The following is a 27,462-nucleotide window of genomic DNA, read 5'->3' on the forward strand; positions in this document are numbered from 1 at the left end:
GAGATCCGATCGCAAAAGTTTTGATGTCATTTTAAAGATATTTTGAGGGGTATTAGGATTTACTGTCCTTATTTACACAAAATTTTCACAGCTATATTATTTTAAAGTTTTTTTCTACAAGAGGAAATTGTAAAACAAAAAACAATAGTTAGTTGCATATAAAGAAAACATCAAATCCGGAAACTGCTCCTAGGAATCGAAGACCCCAACACAGGCTATATATACTTTGTGCCATTAACTCCGGTCTAACAGACTAGAAACCAATTACTTACCTACCGGAGGACACCAAAGAAACGATACATATGAAATATTTTTGATACTGAAAAATCTAATTTTCCATCCCTGAAAAGGGCTATTTCTTTGACAAAACAATAGCAGTGTTGCATTAAAAGATACGTTTAAATTTATACCCCTTTCACACGGTGCAATTAATCGAAATTCAGCATTTAACTAGAGTTCTATAAATCGACTTTCGAAGAATAGAACAATCGACTTTTTGTCGAAAAAAGGCGAAAAGTCGAAGTCGACCATTTTGTTCCAAAAAAGTCGATAACTCGACTATTGTCTGTGAAAAGGTCGAAAAGTCGACTTTGTTAATAAAAGTCGAAAAGTCAAAAAAAGTGTAAAAGTCAAAAAAAGTCGAAAAAAATTCCAAAAAAAGTCGAATTCGAATAGTCAGAAAAAGTCGACTATTTATAAAATACTTATAGTCGAAAAGTCTAAAAGTCGAATTTTAATTAAATGAAAAAAGTCGAAATGTCAAAAAATCGACTTTTCATAAAATGCAAAAAGTCTAAAAGTCGACATTAAATTAAATGAAAATAGTCGAAAAGTCGAAAAATCAATATTTCATAAAATGCAAAAAGACGAAAAGTCGACTTTTAACTAAATGAAAAAAGTTGAAAAGTCGACTTTTCGTTTCAACTATAGAACGCTACTACATATAACCTCCCAATTACGTCCGGAGCGGATATCCTGTTCTCGTTTGACCGAATTACCAATGGGTCGTGGCTATTGTCAGGACGTATTAAGTAGTTCAACTGCTTAGTGTGAACTTGGTATTAGAAGTCTATCATTTTGTTTAAAGATTCAACAATATACTCCAATTATTCAAGACATTTTAAATAATAACGGTTTAGCCCTTTTAGGAACCAGTCTGGCAACCTTCTACTTAAGACAACATGAGGTGAATTTACACAACAGCTGACTAGTGTTATGCAAACGGGTTGTCAAAATTTTGACAATGCTTTTTTAATCCAAAAATACGAAAATTATTAGTTTTGGCATAATTTAATTGAAAATTAATAAATTAAAAAAAACATGTCCTTATTAAATGCATTCTCAAGGTAAGTTTTATAAATGAAAATCCTAGTATTTCACTAAAAAAAACATTTCTATTTAGATTAACTTTACAAACAACAACAGTGCTGAGACAACCCAATGCCTGGCTGCACTCCACACCGGTCTTGTGTGCTGAACCACTGAAGAAAAAGAAGAAATTGGATCCACAAATTATTAAACAACGTGAAGACAGACGTAAAAAGAAATTGGAAAAACAAATTAGACGTTTGGAAAAGAATGCCAGACAACTGAAACCGGTGGAAGAACTTGAAGTTCCCTTGGATTTGATAGATGAACAGAAGTGAGTAAAAACTAACAAAATAATAGAAAATATTAATTTTCTGAATCTTATAATGAAAAATGTATTACTTTTCAGACAACGTGCCCGCAAATTAGCTCCTCTAACAGAAACTGAACTAGAGCACCGAGCCCAATTGAATAAACAATGGGCCCGTTACAAACACGAACAGAAAATACAAGATTTTCAAATTATTGATCGTTTAATGCAATCGCAACGTAAAGCCTTACAGGAATTACGTTTGGAATCAGAAGAGCTATATCAAGAGGCCATACAACCAGATATGTCTCTATTACCCATTACAGTCAAGGGTCCCGTTGCTACACCACCTATTAAGGATTATGTATCGCCTGATGGTGAATACATTTTGGAAGCTAAACAGTGGGATTAATGTAATTTTAACTATTTCCTGTTATAATGAAAACTTAAGGTACTAAAATGTTTATATTATAATTTTGGGGATTTTTTTGTTAGAAATATTCCAATAAAATAGAAAAATTTTCAAAGTGTATCTACGTGAATCCGAAATTTTAATAAAATTTGAGGCATTTTTGAATTACATTTTTTTAAAAATATAAATATTATAAAAAAATTGAAAAAAGTTCTATAGACTAGACTATTGATAAGGTGATAGATATGGACTAGACTATAATATAGACTAGACTTTAGACTTGATAATAGACTAGACAATGGACTATATTATAGATTAGACTATAGACTAGACCAAACTAGGCTCTAGACTAAGCTATAGATTAGACTATATAATAGACTATAGGCTAGACTGTAGACTAAACTATACATTAAACTTTAGTTTAGAATATAGATTCGACTTTAGAATAGACTATAGATTAAACTATAGACTACGCTATAGACTAGACTACAGACTACGCTATAAACTAGATTATAGACTACGCTATAGGCTATATATTATACCATAATTATCACCATAATCTTCACTATGAACAAGACTAGACTATAGAGTAAACTATAGATTAGACTGTAGACTAGCCTGTGACTAGACTACAGATTAGACTATAGACTACGCTATAGACTAAACTATAGACTACTCTGTAGACTAGACTATAGACTAAGCTATAGACTAGACGATGGACTGGAATATAGTCTATACTATAGACCAGACTATAGTCTAGTCTATAGCGTAGACTATAGTCTAGTCTATAGCGTAGACTATATTCTAGTCTATAGCGTAGATTATAGTTTACACATTAGACTCGATAATAGACTAGACTATTGACTAGACCATAGACTAGACCATAGACTAGACCATAGATTAAACCATAGACTAGACCATAGATTAAACCATAGACTATACTCTAGACTAAGCTATAGACTATAAAACAGGCTAGACTGTAGACTAAACTATAGATTAAAATTTAGTTTAGAATATAGACTCGACTTTATGCTAGACTATAGAATAGACTATAGACTAGGCTTTAGAATGGACTATACTGTGGACTAGACTATAGAATATACTATAGATTAGACTTTAGAATAGACTATAGATAAGACTCTAGACAAGACCGTAATCTTGACAATTGATAAGACTAGACTACAGACTAGACTATAGATTGAACTATAGACTAGACTATAGAGTAGTATGTGACTAGACTACGTTATAGACTACGCTGTAGACTAGACTATAGACTACGCTATAGACTAAACTTTAGACTAGACTATATACTGGACTATAGACTGGACTATAGTCTTGATTATAGACTGGATTATAGACTGGACTATAGACTAGGCTATAGACTAGACTATAGACTGGATTATAGAATATATTCCAGATTATGGACTACACTGTCCAGACTATAGACTACTATATTCCCGCCTATAGATTAATCACATAAATTTTCTTTTAAAACGAGCAGATAAAATATTTCCTTTTGCTTATTAGTTCAAAATTTCACTTTCATTTCTAATAGGAATGAATTTATTCTAATGTACTTGTCTCATGGGGCAACTTGAAATCCAATGTCAATGCCTTTTAACATTGCTTTTCAGTCAAGGTAACGTATGATAAGGAATGCTATAAAACGTCTCTTAAAAATAATTGTTAACATAAGCTAATAGACAGAAAGACAGACAGACTGTGGAAGTGATACCAAATGAGCAATATATTTTTACACTATTTACAAATATACAATTTTGGAATAACTTAAGTATTCTTTTGTATTATAAAACTTTTTAAACAATTGATAAAATACAAATTATAGTTTAAATTTAAAAAGTTACACACCCTTCAAAAACTAACTTTCTTCTTAACTACATTGTGTTACCGTTTCAGTTGGAAATGGTGTAATAATAGAAAATCTCTGCAATATCTCTTGGACAAATTTCTATTGTTTTCCATTTTGCATATTTGTTTTTGACCCTTATACGAGTACATATTTCATATTTATCTCTATTTGAAAATCTTATTCAATACATTGCGGTTGTGTCAAGTAGAAAAATATGGATTTTTTTTCGTTTCGATTTAAAATCTAAATAATATTTAGTTGCGCTTTTGCTGTGTGGGCCCTTTAAAAGAAGAAAAGAGCATATTACTATAAATGACCACATTAGTTCTGCAGCAACGGTCATTTGAAACACATCGGCTTTATTAGTTATATTGTTTTTATATTTTTCTATTATGTCATTGCAATTGCAAATTGATAAACTTAAGGGTTTAGATAATTATAAAGCTTGGTCCATGACGGTGCGTGCCTATCTAGAAGTCGAAGATTTATGGAACACTGTAGAGAATGGTCCGGATGGTAGTGAAGAGGTAGGTTAACTTTCATTTTGTTTAAATCATTTTAAATTTAAAAGAACTTTTCACAATGTTCTTCTAAATTATCAGAGTTTACAGTAGAATAAATCTATTACGAATTCAAAATTTTCAAATGTTTGTGTTTGTAAAGAAGAAAACAAAGTTTAGAAATCTCTCTTCAAGAGTTTAAGTACCTTTTTTTGGTAGTCAAAAACCGGTCTATTTAATAATTTTGAATAGTTCGCACCATAACCTACAAATTCAGTTAAGTTTTGGAAATATTTTAATATTTTTTATTTTTTCGTTTTCTAATTTCAGAGTCTTCAGAAAGATAAACGTGCCAAATTTATCATATTGTGTTTAATTGAACAGAAACTATGTCAGTTTATGGTTAGTATACGTACATCTAAGGATTTGTGGGCCTATTTGAAAAAACAACATTCGTTACGGTGAATTTTTTTTAAGAACTAAATAAAATCTAATAATATTTTATTAAAAAAAACTATATAAACACTTTGTTTTAATCCGATATTTGTTGATAAAAAGAAAGGCCAAAAATATAAATTCTTGGGATTCGATATCTCATCAGAATAAAAAATCTTTTTACTTTTGTAACACATGGAACGATTAGTCAATAAAAAACCCGAATTGGTATTCTTTTTATATTCTGGACCTATACTGAGTAATTATAAGAGTGAGTATAGATAAAGAAGAGAGTTGAAGAAAATGTCCGTTTTACGGTTAAGTAATAAGAGAGACAAGGAGTCTAGTGTCTTAGACCAAGAGTAATTATAAGAGTAAGTATAGATAAAGAAGAGAGTTAAAGAAAATGTCCGTGCTTGTGAACTATTAAAATGTCACGATTTAGTGTGGTCATTTGGGTTTTAGAACCAATTGCTGTGCCTAATAAAGGCGTTTATATTTTCCGATTTTAGATTGGATAGCTCTGATAGGTTATCAAATAATCGTTTTGCTATAACTTCGAAACAATAGTCTGCTAACGCAGGGCAGTGAAAGAGAAGATGTTCAACAGATTCCTCCTCTTCCTCGTCCTTGCAGCTTCTACAGAAGTCGTTGTGTGGTTTCCAGATAAACCGTGACCTTTAATAACAGCAACAAGATTACTAAGATGATAACGACACAGTTGTATGACGTGCGTTTGTTGAACAGATCGGGTCATATCTTTCTGGTAATGAGATAGTTCATATACCATTTATCTATTAATTCCTTTTAGACCTTTACCGGCATATGCCGCAGAAATTGTCTATGTACCTATCGAACATTAAGGCTCTTGTTTCTGCCAATTCATGGGCAACACAGTTACCAATCAAATCCCCGTGTCCCTATACCCATTTGAGTACGATTTTTGAATGACTCGCCATCCTATTTAAGGATGCACGGCATTCCCGGACAAGTGTAGATGTAGTGTATACACCAATCAGAGATTTGAAAGCAGCTTGACTATTAGTACACATTTGCATATCTCCATTAGATATTTTGTAGTACCAAAGCTAGTTTGCTGCCATTTTCATGTCTGATAGTTTAGCCTGTAATGGCTTAGTTCCAAATTTAGGGATAAAAATGCCTCCTCCTACTCGCCCTTCTTTTTTGGCACAATCCGAAAGGGTTCTTGGGTAGTAGTCTCCCTCCAAAGCAGTATTTTCGGAGATTATATATCCGAAGTTCCTGTGGAAGAAAGGTTTTGTAGTGCATTAATCTATATTAGCCGTGATTCTCAGTGATTCTGTTATAGGGATTGATATCCTCATTTGGACATTGTCCAGGAGTATGCAATTGGAGCTTTTGTCCAGTGCTTTCCGCCAGACTACCACCCCATAGAAAAGTAAAAGTTTATAAATCTTCTTTTCCTTTAGAACAGTATATTTTAGTCTCTTTCTCTATCCGAAGGTACGGCTAATTCCCCTAATAAATTACATAGATAGCAACCAGGAATATTGAATAGTTTGTGGTGAAATCTATTACCTAGCCATTTTCCCTGAGACCATGCAATGTTAATGGCGTAATCCGATATTGTAGCATTTGCTAACAAAGGCCCTAATAGAACAATGTTCCGTTGAACCCGTCATGAGTACATCTATCCAGTCCAGTTAGCCAGTTTGTATTAGACCCGTTTTGTACATAGTTATGACAGATCTACTATATGCAATCTTGTGTGTTTAATCTTCTCTATTGTGGGCACTAGAAGATAAGGGTGTTTTTCAGCTATTTGTATGACATGGGGTTACTAATCAATAAGACAATGGCGAAGTCCGATATTGTAACAGTTTTTAACAAAGTCCCTAATAGAACAATGTCCCGTTAAACACTATAAGAGTACATATACCCAGTCCAGTCAGCACTATGTTTGCATTTTTTAGACTGGTTTTGTACAAGGTTTTGGCATGGTTATCTCAGACTTACTATCAGCAATCTTTTGTGTTTATCTCCTCTTTTGTGAGTACTAGAAGTTAAGAGCATTTAAAGCTATTTGTATAAAAATACCGGGAGATCATGGCCTATAGAGTTGACATGGGGTTACTTATCAAAAAGACTAAATGACAATTGGATTTAGACATCGGTTGTTAAAACTATTCTAATTTATGGTTACAGTTCGTCTGTGTTCTTTCCTGGGGAAAAATTTCGGTTTATACATCTGCATAACTTAGGTTGTTATGGAGCGATGATCCAATTGTCATGGAAACGTTTACTTATTGTTGTATTGTCTAGTGAGAAGCCTTGATTAAGTACAGTTATCGAATGATGCCCAATAAATCTCAAAGGAAGTTGTGCTTATTTTGCATTACTGCTGATTGTAGTACACCATAAATGGCCTTGGACAGCATTCTTTATATGTCACCTATACAAGACTCTATGAGTCTTCGTTAGTCAAACTTTCGCGAGACAATTACACAAAAACTAGGTAGGTCTATGTGTTAACTCCCCTTTTGGAATTACAGGTCATAGAAAAACGACTGTAGACTTCGATTAAACTAATCACATGAAATTGCCAACATTGAACGATTGGCTTATTTTCGGTAGACAGTTTGAGGTTATACAGTTTTTATCGATGGGTAGATGGACCTGTTGTCTATTTAGTCGATGTCGATATAAAGAGGTACTTCAGACTCCCTAACTAATGTAGTGTCTTTCAAGCAGAATTCCTAGCGATCTGTAAAGCGACGTCAATGTTCGCGAATCATATCGATCTAGGGTCGTCGTTGGTGACAATTTATGTCGATAGACGAGTTGTTTTTAGAGAAACTTATGTCACTATTATAGGTTGCTTTTGAAGAGAATCGATGTTATCATCAATTAGTCCTGAAAAAGTAGAATATATTGCAAAATATCAGAGGCCTTATGGCCATCACTTGATGCGATAGTTTACGGATTTTGAAAGAAATGGTAACAGGGTTTTGCATTTGTCAGTAAGTAGGACAGCAATACAAAGGGTTATTGCAGGATATGCCAAAAATCAGTGAAACTAACGACAATTAACCACATTATCGTTCTAGAACATAGAGCCTTAGATTGAAATTATTGGGTTCTTCGATTAAGTTTTATAGGAAAATTTTGATTCTCTCATAATTCTTTCATTGAGAATCGACTTGGTATTCTATATTGAACCAAATCCTGTCGTAATTCAGATCTGAGTTGGGGAATAACTCTTGCGTCATCGCCATTATTTGTTAAGGACGATCAGGTGTTTGTTGCCAAGTATTTCGACAGAATTCCGACTCACTAACACCAATTGAGTGTGTTACTACGTATAACTGTTTCCAAGTTGGCGTTAATTGTTTGCTTTCGTTTTACTTACCCCGTTTGAGGTTATGTTTGATTAAATTGGTGGAGACCAAGTAATATTGAAGGGCTCTCATCGAACTAGCGTGGATTATATACACCACTGACAAATTACAGAGTTAAAAAAAAGATACATATCCAGTAAGAATCATATCGCAGATGTGGTCTTATTTGCTTAATACATATTTTACCTTCAGAATCTTCTTTCCAGGACACTTAAAGATATATCTCTATATAGGGAGATCTATACCTATAATTCAATCTCTACTCATTCTTATAATTACTGTTGCTCTCAGACTCGAAACTTTACTTCTCATCTCTCTTCTCACTTAACCCTAAAACCTATTTCTCCTTTCTCTCTCCCCCTTTGCTTTTCATTTCATTTCAGGTATCACAAAGGGACCAACGGGACCCAAGTATGAGTCTTTTGCAGTCTGAATACCATTCCATAGAGAGTAATGAGTATAGTCCCTCTATATCTTTAAGCTTTTATGCAGGGTATTTAATAGTCGGCATATGTTTTTTTATCAATATCATATTCTACATATTGTTCTCAAAACACCCAACCCTTCCGTTAGCTCTCACCCTTCTAGCCCAGTTTTCTAATTCTTTTAACATTCTACTACTACGTTGTCTGTTTCCTGGTTTCATTTTTATTTAGTTTATATTATTAACGTTTTATAACTAACATACGTTTTTGTTAAAACTTGTGTTAAATAAAATTTGCGCATAAAACAAAATTAATAAAATTAAAATGTCTTTAATAATCAAAATTGACAAATTGCGAGGTCGAGAAAATTACAATGGTTGGTCGAAAAAAGTGCGTATGTATTTGATAGCAGAGGGTCTATGGACTACGGTTAGTTCGATAAGTTCTTTAAATGAAAAGGTGGATGAGTTGAGAAGTTATTATATAAAGAATTTATAATAAAAATATTTTAATTTTGTTGTTTTTTTTTAGAAAAACAAACGTGTTAAATTTATTTTATTGTGTTTAATTGATTATGGTTTATTTGAATTTATTGAACCGGATGCTACACCACACGCCATATGGATGGCATTGCAAAAGCAATGCACTGAAGCGGAAACAAAGTAGAAAAGTGAAATTAAAAGAAAATTATAAAAAAATCATATTAAATTAAACTAAATAAAAAAGATTGTTTAAGAAAATTTCTTTACAAGAAAGTGATTATGTGGGTTTAAATTAGCAGAGATTTGAAGGAACTAAAACTTTATAAAATTAATTTATTCCATAAATTTGCGTTCTTAAATAAAACACTCAATTCTTTAAAATATTTATCATCAAATTCCCAATAGTTCGACGGGACAGTCCCGAACTGACCACTTAAACTACCACTTGCGTTGGACCCTAGTCACCTGACCTTTATTCTTCAATGAAGAACTCAGGTGGCAATTTTTGTACATTGGCTTTGATCGGTCCATGCAAAAGCAATTTGATGAAGTACTCGAGCTATCTAATCTCTGATGGATAGGTTAGGTTGTGCAGACTGCTTACTGACACGAGTAAATCTTTACTTGGGTGCTTTAAGGTCCCTTTGTAACGAATCTCTGATGGATGGCCTCTGTTGATTCGCCAACAGCACCTAGAGACGTAACTGGTGGACCGAAGTACGAATCCATCGAATAAGCCGAAGACATTGTTCTTACTCACAGGGACACACTGTGGTAATTCTGATACGAACAAAGTATACTCTGAACATATCTGGACAAGGAAGGAAAATTCAATGATATCATATGTATATGATACCTTTCATCCATCATCATTCAACCCAGCACACATCTATTTCATACGAAACATTTTTAAAAGAAAAACATACGACACATTCATTAGGTAGACGGGTGGGGTAAGGCGCGCGCCGAACATCATATTCATCCCAACTCATTTCCAACGCTTAGTACTACAGTCACTCCGAAAATACTGACTTTATCATGCATCAGTCTTTTAACAGCCACTTACTGTCACCCCCGCGAATTTGGGTTTAAATCACAGCCACTACGTGGATACCGAAGGAACCTCAACCAACTGACCAGAAAGGACATAATCCTGCGGGCAACTGGCCACCCGTAGTACCGTAGATTATGCGGTGCTCTGGTCTGACCTCATTCAATATATGCAAGGACTAAGCCAAACAGTAGACTGTAACCAATTTTTTAGTCCTGGCTAGATTAGAGATATTGGCCACCTCTTGGCTTCACCAAGGTAACATGCCCCGGGGGGACCTACAAAGGCCAAACAAAATTAAAGGATGGTTATCTTTAAATGGGTTCTTGGAAGTAAATCACATTTAACTGGAGCTCCTTTTCTTGCTATAAAACTAGGACATGAACATGGTGTTCTAGGATAGTGACGATTTTCTTTTACTCTTGATGAATGGCCCAAAACATGCGAATTGGAGTCAGCCAGGTAGTAAAATATTAATGGGAATTTCAAGTGTCTACTCTTTATAATACTATGGGACAATAATGTGACAATTGACCCGAAAGATATAAATTTGAGTCAACCAGATGATGGCATATTAATAGAAAGTAACAATTATTTATGTAAAAGATGAGTAAAATAACTACTTTCGGAATTTCAATAAAACGAAAACAACTTTTAAGAGTCTAATCTCTAGATTACTTGGAGACAGTAAAGAGACGATTGCCTTCGCTCTCGCTTTCAAAGGGGACACTAAAGTGACGGCTGTCTATATTATCGGTTACAAAGAGTTTATTTGTGACGAAAGACCAAAAACACACGAATTGGAGTCAGCCAGGTGGTAAGATATTAATAGAACTAAAATTTAAAAATTTCAAGTGTCTGCTCTCTAGAATACTATGAGACAATAATGTGACGATTGACCCGAAAGATATGAATTTGAGTCAACCAGATGGTGGCATATTAGTAGAAAGCATCAATCATTTCTCCAAAAGGAAGTAAAGGACGACTTGTTGTTGTAACAGCTTAAACTATATAACTTTTAATCCGGGGGTTCTGTATTTAGGTCCAAGCCAAGAAATTGGGCTACTTCATTAGGGTTAGTCCATAAATCCATTGGACTAAGTTAAGTAGGGCATATTTTGGGGTCGGTACGGTCTATGCGGGAGCAGTAGGTGTTGAGCCTGTTGCTTCATCCCGATCTCAGTTGTGCCAGAGCAACTCTTGTTTTCCGCGGCAGGTTCTTCCCTATTTCTGCTATGGGCGGTGGGCGACATTAGTGGCGAATGACGCAAAACATACGACTTACAATCATCCAGGCGGTTAACTATTAGTGGAAATTACTGTCTTTTTCGTATGCATTGACTCTTTGTTGAACTGCTGGCTAACGACTGACGCCTCAATTATAGTCATAACAAACTATAGTTTTCTTTTTTAGCCACTCATTAGACAGCCGCCACATATCAGAGAGAGAGAGAGCAAATAACTATCATACACTTTGGTCTCAACACTTTGACTTGATTTGACAAAAACGTTATTACCCATAAACAGACTAAAACAATCCGGCAAGAAGACAACACACACACACACAGCAAAAAAAAAGATGTCTTTTGACTTTCAAGTAGACAATTTAAAAGGTCGACAAAATTACAATGAATGGTCAAGAAAGTTAAGGTCCTATTTGGTGGCTGAAGGTTTATGGCATATAGTGCGTAACGACAGCTCAACGGATGTAGTGGTAAAAGAACGAAAAAATTAAAACCTAAAAGAAAACTTTAAACAAAATATTATAATTTTAGAAAATCAAACGTGTTAAATACATAATAATCTGTTCGATTGAAGATGATTTATTAGAAAGCATAGATCCAGATGCTACACCAAATGCCATATGGTTAGCTGTACAAAAACTTTGCACTACAACGGCCACTTAAAGGTTAATTAAATTTCAATTATCTAATTAAAAAACTAATATTATTTAAAAATATTTAGATTTTTTTATTATATTTTCCCCTTTTTATTAGCAAAATTATTATTTATAGTTTTTATAGCAAAAAAAAAAAAAATTAAAAGTACAATTGTCAAACATTGTTCTTTGTTGGTTAATTGTAAAAAAAATGTATAAATTTAAACTTAATACACACTCACACACTTTACAAAACTAATATTGTAAACTACGTTTTGTACAGATATCATCTAAAATTTGTCTTAATTCTTCATCTTCGAAACGTCCCTCTAGTGACGGTATTAAAGCTTTAGCTTCTTCGGGTGCCTCTGGACATAAATTACCTAAAGCAGCCAATTCAAATTTATGCAATTTCTTTTGCATTAATAAACTGTAAAAGAAAAAAATGAGAAAAATAAATCAATAAATATTTTACAGTGTTTGTGTAAAATGTAATTTATTTGTGTAAATTTCAAGTTTATGTAAAAAATTAAATTAATTGAAAAAAATCTATTTTTGTGTAAAAAAACGATTTTTTATGTAAAAAATAATAGTTTTTGTGTAAAAAATACATGTTTTATAGATTTTGTTTTGTGTTAAACCAAGATTTTGTGTAAAAAACGAGTTTTCAGTAAAAACTAAATTTTAATCTAAAAACATAGTTTTTGTGTAAAAAACAGAGCTTTTGTGTAAAAACAGAGCTTTTGTGTAAAAACACAGCTTTTGTGTAAAAACAGAGCTTTTGTGTAAAAACAGAGCTTTTGTGTAAAAAAACACGTATTTAAGTAAAAACTGAGTTTTTTTGTAAAAAACACGTTTTTGTGTAAAAAGCGATTTTTCGTGTAAAAACCCAAATTATTGTGTAAAAGCCTGCTTTTTTATGTAAAAACTAAAGTTTTATGTAACAACTAAAGTTTAATGTAAAAACTAAAGTTTAATGTAAAAACTAAAGTTTCATTTAAAAACTGTGTATATTGTATTAAGAGAGAGTTTTGTGTAAAAATATTGTTTTTGTGTAAAACCAAAGTAAAAACAAGTAGGAAAGTATAGTCGGGCATGGCCGACCATATAATACCCTACCCCATGACTATATTTAATTTTTTTTATAAAGAATCTTTTATGTTGAATATTACCATAATTCCAAAATATTTAAGCAAATATTAAGCAAAAATGTCTAAATGAGTCTTTATATAGGTCATATATGGGCCGATCCTCGTTAAATTTGGGAGTTTCATTGCGATACAAATGGTTACAAGTCAATTTTAGACGTTTAAGACATTTTTTGAAGGGGGGTTTGTATGGGGGCTAGGGTCAAATAAGGGCCGATCCTTACGAAAATCTGCAGTGTCATTTATACTTATATAAGACTTATTTGTGCCAATTTTTAGAGAGATGAAATAATATTTGACGTAATTATGGCATAAAAAGTTCAAATCGGGAGGTACGGTTGTATGGGGGCTAGGTGAAATAATGGACCGATTTCAACCATTTTCAATAGGCTTCGTCCCTGTCCCTGGCCAAAAAATATGCTTGGTCCAAATTTCATCAAATTATCTTGAAAATTGCGGCCTGTACCTTGCGCACAAGGTTTACATGGACAGCCAGCCAGCCAGCTGGACAGACGGACGGACATGTCTTAATCGACTCAAAAAATGATTCTGAATCGATCGGTATACTTTAAGGTGAGTATTGGACCAATATTTTTGTATGTTACAAACATCAGCACAAACTTATAATACCCTCCCCACTATAGTGGTGTAGGGTATAAAAACAAAGCAGTTGTGTAAAAAAAGAGCTTTTGTATAATAACTGAGTTTTTGTGTAAAACCAAGTTTTTGTGTAAAAACCAAGTTTTTGTGTAAAAACTAAATTTTTATATAAAAACCGCATATTTTGTGTAAAAACTGAGTTTTTGTGTAAAACCAAGTTTTTGTGTAAAAACCAAGTTTTTGTGTAAAAAATGATTTATTGTGTAAAAACTAAGTTTTTATTTAATAACTAAATTTTTATGTAAAAACTGCGTATTTTGTGTAAAACCTAAGTTTTTGTATTAAAACCGAGTTTTTGTATAAAAACCAAGTTTTTGTGTAAAAACCAAGTTTTTGTGTAAAAACTGAATTTTTGTGTAAAAGCCGAGTTTTTGTGTAAAAACCGAGTTTTTGTGTAAAAACCGAGTTTTTGTGTAAAAAATAAATTTTTATATAAAAACTCCGTATTTTGTGTAAAAACAGAGTTTTGTGTAACAACTGAGTTTTAGTGTAAAAACTGTGTTTTAGTATAAAACTGATTTTTTTTTTGTAAAAACTGAGTTTTTTGTGTAAAAACCGATATTTTGTGTGAAAACATGTTTTGTATTAAAACAGATATTTTGTGTAAAGATCAAGTTTTTTTGTAAAAAAAAACTAAATTTTTATGTAAAAACAGTTTATTGTGTAAAAACTGAGATTTATGTAAATACTTAGTATTTTGTACTTAAGAAAAGTTTTGTATAAAAATCTTGTGTTTGTGTAAAAACTAAGTTTTTGTGTTAAAACCGAGCTTTAGTGTAAACACAGAGTTTAGTGAAAAACTGAGTTTTTGTGTAAAAAATTTAGTTTTTGTGTAAAAACAGACATTTTGTGTAAAAAAACAAGTTTTTATGTAAGAACTGCGTATTGTGTAATAAAACATAGTTCTGTGTACAAACTGCGCATTTTGTATTTAAACAGAGTTTTATGTAAAAATCTTGTTATCTTTTGTAAAAATTGTGTTTTGTGTAAAAATCGTTTTTTTTTTTTTTGAGTAAAAACACAGTTTGGTGTAAAACCGAGTTTTGTGTAAAAAATGTGTTTAGTATAAAACTGAGTTTTTGTGTAAAAACTAAGTTTTTGTGTAAAAACTGAGTTTTTGTGTAAAAACTGAGTTTTTGTGTAAAAACTAAGTTTTTGTGTTAAAACTAAGTTTTTGTGTAAAACTTAGATTTTGTGTAAAAATCTTGTTTTTGTGTATTTTTTTCTGTATAATAGCTTTATCTATAGACAATTTTGTGTATAACAGTTTTCTCTATTGAAAATTTTGTTATACAACGCAATTTTAATAGAAATTATTGGTACAACATTTTTATAGAAATTATTGTACAAGGGTTTCTCTGTAGAAAATTTCGTGTATTACATTACATTCTATAGAAAATTTTATGTATAACAGTTTTCTGTATAAAAATGTTGTGTATAATAGTTTTTTCCTACAGAAATTTTGATTTTAACAGGTTTCTTTATAAAAAATTTTGTGTTATAGAACACAATTTTCTGTATAACAGTTTTCTAAATAGAAAATTTGGTGTATAATAGTCTGTATAACATTTTTTCTATAGGTAACTTTATGTATAACAGTTTTCTTTAAATGTTGTGCAAACGTATTTATCTACAGAAAATTTTGTGGAAACGGGTTTTTCTATAGAAAATTTTGTGTATAACAGTTTTCTCTCTAGAAAATTTTGTGCAAACAAGTTTCTCTAAAGAAAATTTTGTGTATAAGAGTATTCTACATAGAAAATTTTGCGCAAACGTGTTTCTCTATAGAAAGTTTTGTGCAAACGGGTTTCACTAAAGAAATTTTGTGTATAAGAGTATTCTTTATAGAAAATTTTATGCATTAACAGTTTTCTTTATAGAAAATTTTGTGCAAACAAGTTTCTCTACAGAAAATTTTATGTTTAAGAGTATTCTCTATAGAAAATTTTGTGCAAACGGGTTCCTCTACAAAAAATTTTGTGCATTAACAGTTTTCTCTATAGAAAATTTTGTGCAAACGAGTTTCTCTACAGAAAATTTTGTGTATAACAGTTTTCTCTATAGAAAATTTTGTGCAAACGGGTTTCTTTACAGAAAATTCTGTATATAACATTTTTCTCCATAGAAAATTTTGTACAAACAAGTTTCTCTATAGAAAATTTTGTATATATGAGTATTCCCTATAGAAAATTTTGTGCAAATGGGTTTTCCTACAGAAGAATTTGTGTAAAACAGGTTTCTCTATAAAAAAATTTGTATATAACACTATTTTTATAGAAAAATTTTGTATATAGAAAATTTTGTGCATATCTCAAAATTAGTTTTCTTTTCAAACTCTTTGTTTCTTTGTAATACATATTTATATACCTTCTAACAGCAGCTATAGTTTCTTTATTTTTAAATTTACGAAAACTATCCGTATACGCATAGGTTTTCATAAATACTTCCGAAAATTCTTGTTCCTCATCGGCCGATTCATTTTGACGTTTACGATGATCCAACAGCATGTGTACTTCCGATATAAGTAAAGTTTCAGCATTTTCAAATTCTTAAAATGGTAATGAGAAAAATGAGAAAAAGAAACAAATAATATTTAAGTAATTAAAACTTTTAACATTTAATAATAATAAAAAGCGCCTTTATGTAAGAATATTATGAAAAAACGAAAAGAAATTTACAAATAAATTTCAATTAGGTTTATTTATATGGCCATGTTCTATAAGGAAATCATAAATTTGACGCGTCTTATTAACATCGATTTTTATTAAACGTCTCGCATCGGCCAAACGTAAATGTCCCACTTTAGTATTTTCGGCAACCAGAATATTTTTATAATCTAAATAAGCTTGAGGCACTATACGTGCCACACTGCAGAGTTTACGTTCATCTTCACTAAGTTTGGCAAAACCGGGTAAACCTTTAAGAAAAATAGACTTTTATTTAAGTTCTTTAGAAAAAAAAAACAAAACAAAATTTAGTTTACCAAATACATCCATGGGAGCAGCTTTCTTACGCGGCAAAGCATTTGTAGTGGGTGCTATAAAATATGTACCACCTAATGACTCTAATGTTGTATTGGCATTTGGTAATAATTTACGCCAATCATATTGTGCACGTAAACGCTCATTTTTTACTTTTTCCCTTTGTTCGTACAAACGTTTCCTTTTCAATTTGAAATATAAAGATCCACCAATCATGGTGCGAACACCATTTTGTCTTAGTTCATATAAGCTATAAGATTAAATAAGTTTTAAATACAAATTTAAAGTCCATTTTAAAAATTACTCACCGAAATATGGTTTTCTGTAAATCACTAAAATATTTTAAACCCTCCATTAGCAAATCAAATTGTATGGGTTCACACAATTGCATAAAAGCCAAAAAACGTTTACAATTCTGTTCGGAACGTAAAGCATCAGCATATTTGGTAATCCAACCCAGACAGCGATTTGCCATTATTAAACCATGATCACGCATAATTTTATAGCGACGTTGACGTTCCCTAACCGAACAAAATGTATAAAATTAAAACGATAAAAACCACAACAATAACTTAAATACCTTAAACGATGATTATATGATCTTACTAAAGCTAATTTCAATTCCTCTATACATGTGTTAACATCAACAACTCCTTCTATGGCATTACGTACAATATCCTCCGATTCTAAGATAGTGGTTAAAATACTTTCAGCTGTTACATCGTAGGGTGTATCAAAGTCACCACGTGCACTACGATAACCAGCCATCATTTTGAATTGCATAGAAGAGATGTCATCATGTCGGGGTGGATCTACAGAGCGCATTTTTACCACATAGGGCATATTTTCGGGCATATATGTTTGACTAGCATGCTGCAGACCCAATAAGCGTTCAAATATGCCCCCAAAATAGTTATCATGATAATGTTGGCGGCATTCTGCCACTGAAAAACGATATTGCAATGCTTTTGCGACTGCCTCCCAATTGCCATAACCCTGTGTTTGTAAGCTATTCAATAAAATGCGTTCATCTCTAGCTGTCCACTTGCCCGGACCGGGAAATATTTGTATATCATCTTTGATGATAATATAAGCATGATTATTATAATGTATTAAAGTTTCCCTGCCAGTGGCAAAGCACTGCAGACACAATTCAGCCGAGCAATCGGCACATTTTACATAAGGCTCTTGCAAAGCCAAGCGACAATAGGCACATTGATGATCATGACAACAAAGTTGCTTAAAGTCTTCGGCACTAGTTGTATGTTCGATTTGCTGTTCCAAACGATGGTTAAATTGTTGCGGATTGTATGATGCCACCAAATATTTAGTATCCGGTGTTACTAAAGCCTTAATAACTTTCTTTTTACATTTCCTTTTGGTCACCGGGCGAGCTGTTTCAAGTTAAAGACAATTTATTTAAAGAAAATCCTCATAAAGAGGATTAAATAAAAGTATTTAAAGGTTTTATAATAATTCTCCAAAAAGGCGCTTGTTATTATTAATTAAACATTTTAGATTCAACAAATTTTTCCTTACCTTTGGGAAACTGCAAATCGGCAGCATCTTCCTCTACCATATCAACGGGATTCATGAATGACATATTGCTCGGTATTAGATGTGTTTGCTTGTAGAAATTAATAAATAAATTATGTTTTTAACACAATAATTGTTAAATTTTATTAAAAATTTTCACTTTTTCTCGAAAACGAGTGCAACTTTTTAAGCGGCTTTTGTAGTTGTTGTCTTTAAAGTGTTGTCAACTAAAATAATTTTTAGAGTAAATTTACTTTTAAAAGATTAAATTTTATATTAATATATTTTAATAAAATTTACAATAACATTCTAATTTAAATTATATTACTAATATAAACATATTTAAACAAATATTAAATGTTTAAACAATAAAAATAACATAAAGAAATTAAATCTTTTTATTTTAAAATATTTATATATTGCTAAATTGACATTACTGTTAAAAATGACAATAAAAGTTATCGATAGCTGCTAATACAAGGTTGCACACAAAAAGCATTTGTTTACCACAGCTGTTAAGCTATTGTGAATGAATTTTATGACATTTTGTTTGTGTAAACAAATTGAATGTCAAAGAACACTGAACAATTTTCTATTCCTGAAAAATAAACAAATAATACAAGATTTTCAATTAAAAAGTGCTTTATTTAATAACAAATTAAAAATTTTTTAACAAAAACTTAAAAATTAAATGTTTTTGTTAAAATTTAGTTAAGAATTTGTAAAAGTTTTACTTTGAATGAAAGAAAATTTTAAACAGCTTGTTGCCATGTGTTAATTTAAAAGTCAACGTTGTTTTAAGTTGAAATTAATTAAATTGAGTTTAATTATCTTAAATTAAACAAATGTCTTTGGACTTGACGTTGTCTTTTGAATCGGAAGCTGTGAGAAATATCGTCAATTTACCAAAATATTGTGATTTCTGTAAGTTTTTGCTGGTGGAAGAATTGTGTTTGGAAGACGACTATCGGCTGTTGCACTATGGCAAATGCAGTGTAATTGGGAAGTTGCAAGTAGCTTCCGATGGTAATTTTTTATTGGAAAACGTTCGCGTCACTAATTTGCCAAAGTGAGTGCATATACGTTTTAAATAGTAAATTAAAACAATTACAAACTGAGTGCAAAGGTAGATTGGTTTAAAGATAGATAGATACATAGATAGATAGATAGATAGATAGATAGATAGATAGATAGATAGATAGATAGATAGATAGATAGATAGATTGATAGATGGATAGATAGATAGATAGATAGATAGATAGATAGATAGATAGATAGATAGATAGATAGATGGATAGATAGATAGATAGATAGATAGATAGATAGATAGATAGATAGATAGATAGATAGATAGATAGATAGATAGATAGATAGATAGATAGATAGATAGATAGATAGATAGATAAATAGATAGATAGATAGATAGACAGACAGACAGACAGACAGACAGACAGATAGATAGATAGATAGATAGATAGATAGATAGATAGATAGATAGATAGATAGATAGATAGATAGATAGATAGATAGATAGATAGATAGATAGATAGATAGATAGATAGATAGATCGATAGATAGATAGATAGATAGATAGATAGATAGATAGATAGATAGATAGATAGATAGATAGATAGATAGATAGATTGATAGATTGATTGATTGATTGATTGATAGATAGTTTACTTGAGACTTGATTCGAATAAACATTTGTAGTGATAGATAAATAGAAACGTTAATGCAGACCAGATCTTTGGAACATAAAATTAATTTATTTCGTAATATGACTGGAATTAGGATTCCTAACTTTAGATATTTATTCCACAATTTAAAGATTTATTTAATACAACCTCTCTTTCTCTCTCTTCAATTTCAGCGAATATTCACTACCCGAAGGCACGCTTAGTATACGACTATTAACCTTTTCCTACTTTGGCACACAACTAATTAACAATAAACACGTAGAAATAACCGGGGAATCAGTACTTTATAATACCAAAAATCCTCAAGATAATCAATGTACACTTTTAACTTCCAAAGGTGTTGCAGAACAATTAAACAATACAACAAATGAAGAGGAGTACAATAAACTATTGAAATATTTTTACAGCACCTACAAACCAGCCATAAAAGTTTGGTTTGTACAACCGATCAATAGAGCTGGTGATTTAATACAACGTAATCTGGAATTAAGAATGTTACAAGAAAAATTACACTAGAAAATGAGTCAATATTTTATAGAATCGAAAAGTAAACAACCTATATTTTTTAGTTTTAGCAGAATTTTAGAAAACCAAGAGATTTTCGATTATGATTTGTTTATAAAAGAGTTTCAAGAAAATTTTGAACAAGAACAACAAGATAATTGGAGTAAATATTGGCAAAAAGAAGGTGAAGAGGAAGTACTAAAGAAATGGAATGAAAAATATAAAGAATATTTAAAAACAGAACAGGAAAGTGAAGAGCAACAAGAAAAAGAAGAAAACTATTCTAAAGAAGATAAGGAAATTTCAGAAAAAGAAATTGTAACAGCGACTACATCAGCTGATATATTACCCGAAAAGTCTTGGGATGATTTATGGCAAGAACATAGAGAGGAAATCTACTGTGAACAATATTTAATATTTACCACTATATATTACAACTATTTTTTGGATTTAAAAAAATCCTGTGAAATTCCCCAACCCATCGCCGAAGATTTAGAAGAAGTAGAAGAAGAGCAAGAGGAAGAAGCCTGTTCTCAGTCAAAACTTACCGAAGAATTGGAACAATTAAAAATTTTAGGTTTACCCACATCCTTCGGTGGCAGACCACAAAATTCTAGTAAAAAACAAAAACCCCGTAACAAAACCATACACTATAGTGATTATTTCTCAGATTCTGAAATGGAAAATGAATCGAATGGTAGCGATTTGGAAGAATATGATAAAGAGCAGGATACCAAAGAATTAGAAGAAGAAGACACTTTGCATGGTGTGCAAGAGAAAGCCATTAACAAGCAGCAGAAGAGAAAAAGAAATCGTAAATTGAAAAATGTTCCCTCTTTTATTTTGGAAGAAAAGGGTCTTCTTAAGTATTGGCGTAAACGTTTCAGTCTATTTTCACGTTTTGATGAGGGCATACAGCTGGATCGCGAAAGCTGGTTTTCTGTTACCCCCGAAAAAGTAGCCAAACACTTAGCCGAACGTCTGAAATGCAGTATAATTGTCGATGGTTTTTGTGGCAGTGGTGGCAATGTCATACAATTTGCCTTAACTTGCGATAAAGTTATAGCCATTGATATAGATCCCGTCAAATTGCAAATGGCTAAACATAATGCAGAAATTTATAAAGTTTCCCATAAAATCGAGTTTATTTTGGGTGATTTTCTTCAACTAGCAGCTGGGGGAAAACTTAAAGCAGACATAGTGTTTTTAAGTCCTCCCTGGGGTGGTCCAAAATATAAAAATAAAAAAGAATTTGATATAGAGAAATATTTGTTACCCGTAAAAGCTTCCGAACTGGTAGCTGCTTCTAGAAATGTTTCGGAAAATATAGCTTTATTTCTACCGCGCAATTCAAGTGTTAAACAAATTGTTAAACTTGCTGGTATTGGTAAACGTTGTGAAATTGAACATAATTATTTGGATTCACGTTTGGTGGCCATTACCGCTTTGTATGGCGAAGAAATATTAAGTAAAAAGGCAACAACTTAAGTGCATTATAGAATAAGTTTAGTTCTTTATCCCAAAACTAACTTATAGCATAACTTATAAGGTATGTATGTATAAATAAGTGGTTAAATAATGAATTATGTTAGGAGTAAAATATGTATGTGATAAATTTAAAGTTTATCCCCCATATTCATAAACAAATTTTTATTTTATAAACGATTTATAAATCAAATTTCGTATGGAAATTTTGTTTTATAAACTTTTTATAAAATAAAGTGCTGTTTATAAATAAGGGGGTATATTTTTAAAATGATAAATTTTAAAATAACTATTTAAATCTAATATGTTTATAGGGTTCTTTTCCGAATATTAGTAGTGCTAGATAGAAAATTAATCAATAATCCAAATCAATCAAATTTAATAGTTCAACTTAAATCTTTGGCTTAATTTTCTATCATTAATTTTACAGATTAACATGTATCTTATATATATATATTACTAACACAAGAACAATTTACATGAAGTTATGTACAAATATATTTATTATTATTTTTTTCTTGTATTCACAGATATTACAAATAGACGATATATTTTTAATAATAAGAAAACTAATAAATTATAGCTTTGTGGGAAAACTAACAAGGATTCAAGAAACAATTTTTGCTAGCCAAGGTATGTATTATCCTTTGATTTATTTTTTAACTTTTAATTATAAAACACAAAATAAAGGTAATCAGCAATAAAAAGAAAAAATGTGCAGGAAATAATATATATTTTAAATAAAAATATATAAAAAGTATTTTGTATTATAATATACCCTACATCACTATATTGGATAGGCTATTATGTGTTTATGCTGATGTTTGTAACACCATAAATAATTGATCCTAAACACACCTTAAAAAATAGCTTTCTGAATCGATTATGCTATGTTCGCCTTTCCGTCCGTCTGTTTATAGACGATGCAGGAGGCAAGAATTACGTTTGTAAGACCATAAAATATTGGTCCTAAACACACCTTAAAAAAAGCTTTCTGAATCGATTAAGCTATGTTCGTCCGTCTTCCCCCCGGGGGCATGTTAACTTGGCGAAGACCTCCGCCTTGGTGTTATTGCAATCCCGGGGTATAAAGAGGGCCCAATACCTCCAATGTGACCGGGATTCAAAAATTGGTGTTTCAGTCTACCGCTTGGCTTAGTCCTTGCATAGATTGCCAGAGGTCTGACCAGAGCACCGCATAATCTGGTACTACGGGTGGCCAGTTGCCCGCAGGACTATGTCCTGGCTGGTCAGTTGGTTGAGGTTCCTTCGGGATCCACGTAGTGGCTGTTGGTTGAACCCAAATTCGCGGAAAGAGAATAAGTGGCGGTTAAAAGACTGATGCATGATAATAGTCAATATTTCGGGATAAGAGTTCGGTGCTGTTGCCGAAAATCAACAGATACCCCACAGAGGAGTGATTGTGGGACTAAGCGTTGGAAATGAGTTGGTGTCAATTGTATATGATACAGAATGAATGTAGAGGTATACGGGCCTTACCCCACCCGTATACCTAAATGAGTGTGTCGTATGTTTTTCTCTATGAATGACTTTCCACAGCGTGTCACTGTGAGTAAGAACGATGTCTACGGCTTATTGATGGATCGTGCTTCGGTCCACCGGTTACGTCTCTAGGTGCTGTTGCCGAATCAACAGAGCCATAGTAGTGTGGTTGTCTTACAACGTGACTACTTTGGTAAGAGATTAGATAGCTCGAGTACTCCAGCAAAGTACTTGCGCATGGTACCGGTCATAGCCAATGTGCAAAAATTGCCACATGAGTCTTCATTGAAGACAAAGGGGCGATGGTAGACTGTTCTCAAGTCTACCCTGTGGATGAAAAAAAACACCGTGAGATAAGGCGGCAGGTGCTCACGTTAAAACTCTCGACAGTCTGTCCGTCCGTCTGTTTATAGACCATGCAGGTCGCAAGAATTACGTTTGTAAGACCATAAAATATTGGTCCTAGTCTGTCCGTCCGTCTGCGTACAAACGATGCAGTTCGCAAGAAAAATTGGCCCATTATTTTAACTAGACCTCTTACAAACGTGTTAAGACTAAACTCGTATATTATTAATTTTAAAATTAAATCATCGGGAGTATCCCCTTTGTGTATCTTACACGCAGGTTGCACTTTGTACAACCACTTTGCTCTAGTACTTGAGCTTTCTAATCACTGACCATTGCTGCCCCGTTGCTTAACATCCGAGATTTAAAACATCACTTCCGTTTACAACTACGCAGATGGGATGTTCTCTGTTGATTTGGCAACATCAAATAGATACGTAACCGGTAGATCGAAGTACGAATCCATCAAATAAGCCCAGATTTTGTTCTTATTCACAGGAACGCACTGGTAATTTTGATATGAACAGTGTATACTCTGAACATATCTGGACAAGTAAGGAAAATTCAATGGTATCATTTGTATATGATACGCCACATTCATTATAGGTATACGGGTGGGGTGAGGCCCTCATACCCCACATTCATTTTGTATCATATACAATTAATAACAACTCATTTCCACCGCTTAGTCCCACAGTCACTCCTATATGGGGTTTCTGTTGTTTCGGCAACAGCACCGAACTTATCCCGAAATATTGATTTTACCTTACATCAGTCATTTAACCGCAAGTCACTCTTCTTCGTGGATCCCGAAGAACCTCAATCTACTGACCAGCGAGGAAATTTTTAATAATTCTGCTAGACATGCTTTCGAGAAGATTGCTATTTCAAATCAGCAAAATCGGTCCATAAATAACGGAGATATAAGCAAAAATCCGAGACAACCTCTGCTAATTTCATAAAAAATACGTTTTTTTTCCATGCCTTGTTAAAAAGCAAACAACACTGTGAATCGGAAAAAGATGTACTTACATGTGTGTGTAAATGTATTTGGTTTTATTACGCTGTGTATTTGATTTTATATGTTTGGGATGCTGTTGACTTCACAGCGTTATGTATTTTGTTTTTGCTTTCTTTTTGTGAATTCTGTTCGTATATTTCGATGTAGGTTGGTTTCTGCTGGTCCACACTAGGAAACTTTTTTTGGAAAACTTTTGATTTTGCGTGAGAGAGAAAGAGTTTCTCGTACTCAGAAAGTTGTTTTGTTTTGTTATTCTTCTCATTCGTACAACAACAAATCAATGCAATTAATACGTAATTTTTGAAACAAAAGTTTTTATGACCTGGTTCACACTAGGAAACTTTTGAATTTGTGTTTGAGAGAAAGAGATGGTTGATATTTCTCTCACACATAAAAATCAAAAGTTTCCTAGTGTGAACTAGGTCTATGTGTGGACATTAAGGAAACTTCAAAAGAGAATTAAGAAAAAGTTTCTTAACAAAAGTTTCCTAGTGTGGACCAGGTCTTTTATGCGTTATTTTATTTTGTTTTTCTGTATTTCGTTTTGTATGTTTAAATCTCTGTTGGTTTAATTGTTTTGTGTATTTTGTTTTTTATTTCGTTTAGTGTTGTTGTTGTTCATTTTGTTTTGCTTTTGGTGTAATAATAACGTAGTCGGGAAAAAACTTAAAATTTCGTTTTACTTTTCCTAAAAATGTTAAATACAAAACTTCATAATTCCACCTTCGATCATTATGAAGTTCTGCGACAGTAAGTGAGAATAAACAATCCATTTTTGAATTATTAAATATCTAAAGTAATATCAGCAACATAAATAAATAGTTCTTTTAATTGATCAGTCGTTTAACAAACTTATTTATTTTTCAAAATCCAATCAACAGCTTCTGAAAAATTTTCTACCAAGGCGGTAGGTGGTGGATCGGCCACTACATCGGGTAAATATTTACCAGTTTTAACCTGTAATCCTTTAAGGCCAACTTTCATAGCACCAACAATATCATCTTTAGTATCCTACATAAACACAAACAACATCATTATTATAATATAAACTTCCCAAAAAAAAGCAAAACTTACATCACCAATCATAACACATTCCTCCACATTAATATCATCCGATAAGGCACTTTTAAAGAAATACTCATTTGGTTTACCAATTAAAATGGACTTAGTACCAGTAGCATATTCCAGACCTTTGACAAAACAGCCCGGACCTAAAGCCAAACCATCTTTACGTTTATAGTATTTTCCTTCGTGTATGGCAATTAGCTTATGATCCTTGTTGGCCAATAATATACTATAAAAGAACAAATTATTTCAAGATTTCATAAGGTGAGTGAATAAAGTCAAACTTACTTAAAAGCTTTATTAAGATTTTCATAATAAAATTCATCGGGTGCCAAACCTATGGCCACTGAATCATAAGGTTTTCCTTCATCATTTGCTGGAAAATCCGAACGTGCATCTTTGCTTACCAAATAAAAGGGATTGAGTTTTTCTCTTTTGATATATTCTACCGCCGCACTTAAGGAACTGTGTATTTCATCTTTATCCACTTGAAAGCCAATCGATTGCAAACGTTTTAATAAAGTTTGTCGCGATTCTTTAGTGGTGTTGGTGACAAATTTAATCATCACACCAGAATCACGCAATCTGTGCAGGAATACAATTTCAGATATACATTTCTTATACTGGAATACATACAAAAAAACTAACCTTTGAAGGGCATTAACAGCATCTGGTGTTGGTTGATCTTCTACATGTAGGGTACCACTTAAATCGATTAAAGCTACTTTAATAGGCATTTTACTTTTAATTGAATAATTCCATAAGTTTTTATAACGTTTAATAGTTAATAATTGCTGTTTATGATGATATTGGTTTAGGCAGAATGCAGACAAATATTTTGTATACATTATTGTGAATTATTATGAATTAACCCTCGAGCTGGTAATGGGGGGACATAACTGACTAGAAGGTTTGATAAATTACATAATACCTTAATACCTTAGGTTAGATTTTCAGGTAACAGAAATGTTTATTAATTTTGGCTCCTTTGTGATATAGACGTAAACATATTTTAAGAAATAAGTGTAGAAGATGTTCTAATCTTGCTGAGAATTGCTGGCCTAGAAATTTAAAGCGAAAGTACTCTAGACAGATTTGCGATCGCTTTACACGAGTAACCTTGTATTTTTAAGAGATTTCCAACATGTAAATGAACATTTTCGTATATGTTATCTAAACTATGAACATCACTGCCTCGTAATTTAATTACCAGTAGACTTCGGATTATATCTGAAGCATTTGGAATGGTATCTAAATTGTTGTTGGTCACCGGACTTCAGTGATCTCATAGTTACCTTTAGAGGAAGTTTTGCGAAACTGTCATCTCATCAGCTGTTCGCTTTATATCCTACTGAGGCTGAATTTCCCCGTGGGATCATCGAAAATTGCAGTTGTATGCTATGGCGTTCGACATAACAACCAAGGTGATCCAAAATGCGCCTGCTCGCCTAATGCCTTCTGA

The 27,462-nt window shown here is 32.2% G+C and overlaps 6 protein-coding genes across 7 annotated transcripts; 4 read left to right on the forward strand and 2 right to left on the reverse strand.

Annotated features, from left to right (window-relative positions):
- Nucleotides 1–1,185: 1,185 nt before the first annotated feature.
- On the forward strand, nt 1,186–2,150 carry LOC111679375 (39S ribosomal protein L40, mitochondrial). Its single transcript, XM_023440939.2, has 3 exons — nt 1,186–1,346; nt 1,403–1,642; nt 1,718–2,150. The coding sequence occupies exons 1-3, from the start codon at nt 1,321–1,323 to the stop codon at nt 2,028–2,030; spliced, it is 579 nt and encodes a 192-aa protein (XP_023296707.2). The 5' UTR covers nt 1,186–1,320; the 3' UTR covers nt 2,031–2,150.
- A 1,935-nt stretch (nt 2,151–4,085) lies between these two features.
- Nucleotides 4,086–4,917, forward strand: LOC111679379. Its single transcript, XM_023440943.2, has 2 exons — nt 4,086–4,427; nt 4,731–4,917. The coding sequence occupies exons 1-2, from the start codon at nt 4,293–4,295 to the stop codon at nt 4,863–4,865; spliced, it is 270 nt and encodes an 89-aa protein (XP_023296711.2). The 5' UTR covers nt 4,086–4,292; the 3' UTR covers nt 4,866–4,917.
- Nucleotides 4,918–12,120: 7,203 nt separating this feature from the next.
- On the reverse strand, nt 12,121–18,598 carry LOC111679369 (DNA-directed RNA polymerase II subunit Rpb4). Of its 2 annotated transcripts, XM_023440931.2 has the most exons (5): nt 18,381–18,598; nt 17,422–18,235; nt 17,150–17,362; nt 16,844–17,091; nt 16,460–16,777 (listed from the first exon to the last, which is right to left on the reverse strand). In XM_023440931.2, exons 1-5 carry the CDS (start codon nt 18,442–18,444, stop codon nt 16,548–16,550), a joined length of 1,569 nt encoding a protein of 522 aa, XP_023296699.2. In that variant the 5' UTR covers nt 18,445–18,598; the 3' UTR covers nt 16,460–16,547. The 2 variants fall into 2 exon arrangements, with proteins under 2 accessions (XP_023296701.1, XP_023296699.2); XM_023440933.2 differs by lacking the exons at nt 16,460–16,777; nt 16,844–17,091; nt 17,150–17,362; nt 17,422–18,235 and adding exons at nt 12,121–12,482; nt 16,228–16,408.
- Nucleotides 18,599–19,069: 471 nt separating this feature from the next.
- On the forward strand, nt 19,070–20,593 carry LOC111679360. The gene is made up of 2 exons (XM_023440915.2): nt 19,070–19,446; nt 20,251–20,593. The coding sequence occupies exons 1-2, from the start codon at nt 19,223–19,225 to the stop codon at nt 20,591–20,593; spliced, it is 567 nt and encodes a 188-aa protein (XP_023296683.2). The 5' UTR covers nt 19,070–19,222.
- A 3-nt stretch (nt 20,594–20,596) lies between these two features.
- LOC111679358 (trimethylguanosine synthase) lies at nt 20,597–22,666 on the forward strand. The gene is made up of 2 exons (XM_023440914.2): nt 20,597–22,130; nt 22,597–22,666. The coding sequence occupies exon 1, from the start codon at nt 20,597–20,599 to the stop codon at nt 22,067–22,069; it is 1,473 nt and encodes a 490-aa protein (XP_023296682.2). The 3' UTR covers nt 22,070–22,130; nt 22,597–22,666.
- Nucleotides 22,667–25,737: 3,071 nt separating this feature from the next.
- On the reverse strand, nt 25,738–26,844 carry LOC111679361 (haloacid dehalogenase-like hydrolase domain-containing protein 2). Its single transcript, XM_023440916.2, has 4 exons — nt 26,649–26,844; nt 26,289–26,585; nt 26,010–26,229; nt 25,738–25,946 (listed from the first exon to the last, which is right to left on the reverse strand). The coding sequence occupies exons 1-4, from the start codon at nt 26,735–26,737 to the stop codon at nt 25,788–25,790; spliced, it is 765 nt and encodes a 254-aa protein (XP_023296684.2). The 5' UTR covers nt 26,738–26,844; the 3' UTR covers nt 25,738–25,787.
- Nucleotides 26,845–27,462: the final 618 nt, after the last annotated feature.

Source organism: Lucilia cuprina, chromosome 4 (genome assembly GCF_022045245.1).
Source record: "Lucilia cuprina isolate Lc7/37 chromosome 4, ASM2204524v1, whole genome shotgun sequence".
Taxonomy (NCBI): Eukaryota; Metazoa; Arthropoda; class Insecta; order Diptera; family Calliphoridae; genus Lucilia; species Lucilia cuprina.

What these genes read in the sequence shown, in the direction of transcription:
- LOC111679375 (XM_023440939.2), top strand. Translation starts at nt 1,321, where the DNA reads ATGTCCTTATTAAATGCATTCTCAAG. An exon ending in TTATTAAATGCATTCTCAAG is followed by an intron (nt 1,347 to 1,402) that starts GTAAGTTTTATA and finishes ATTTCTATTTAG; the next exon opens with ATTAACTTTACAAACAACAA. An exon ending in GATTTGATAGATGAACAGAA is followed by an intron (nt 1,643 to 1,717) that starts GTGAGTAAAAAC and finishes ATTACTTTTCAG; the next exon opens with ACAACGTGCCCGCAAATTAG.
- LOC111679379 (XM_023440943.2), top strand. Translation starts at nt 4,293, where the DNA reads ATGTCATTGCAATTGCAAATTGATAAACTTAAGGGTTTAGATAATTAT. An exon ending in GTCCGGATGGTAGTGAAGAG is followed by an intron (nt 4,428 to 4,730) that starts GTAGGTTAACTT and finishes TTCTAATTTCAG; the next exon opens with AGTCTTCAGAAAGATAAACG.
- LOC111679369 (XM_023440931.2), bottom strand. Translation starts at nt 18,444, where the DNA reads ATGTCATTCATGAATCCCGTTGATATGGTAGAGGAAGATGCTGCCGAT. An exon ending in CGATTTGCAGTTTCCCAAAG is followed by an intron (nt 18,236 to 18,380) that starts GTAAGGAAAAAT and finishes AACTTGAAACAG; the next exon opens with CTCGCCCGGTGACCAAAAGG. An exon ending in TGCTCCCATGGATGTATTTG is followed by an intron (nt 16,778 to 16,843) that starts GTAAACTAAATT and finishes TTTTTCTTAAAG; the next exon opens with GTTTACCCGGTTTTGCCAAA.
- LOC111679360 (XM_023440915.2), top strand. Translation starts at nt 19,223, where the DNA reads ATGTCTTTGGACTTGACGTTGTCTTTTGAATCGGAAGCTGTGAGAAAT. An exon ending in CGCGTCACTAATTTGCCAAA is followed by an intron (nt 19,447 to 20,250) that starts GTGAGTGCATAT and finishes CTTCAATTTCAG; the next exon opens with CGAATATTCACTACCCGAAG.
- LOC111679358 (XM_023440914.2), top strand. Translation starts at nt 20,597, where the DNA reads ATGAGTCAATATTTTATAGAATCGAAAAGTAAACAACCTATATTTTTT.
- LOC111679361 (XM_023440916.2), bottom strand. Translation starts at nt 26,737, where the DNA reads ATGCCTATTAAAGTAGCTTTAATCGATTTAAGTGGTACCCTACATGTA. An exon ending in GCTGTTAATGCCCTTCAAAG is followed by an intron (nt 26,586 to 26,648) that starts GTTAGTTTTTTT and finishes ATTCCTGCACAG; the next exon opens with ATTGCGTGATTCTGGTGTGA. An exon ending in AATGTGTTATGATTGGTGAT is followed by an intron (nt 25,947 to 26,009) that starts GTAAGTTTTGCT and finishes GTGTTTATGTAG; the next exon opens with GATACTAAAGATGATATTGT.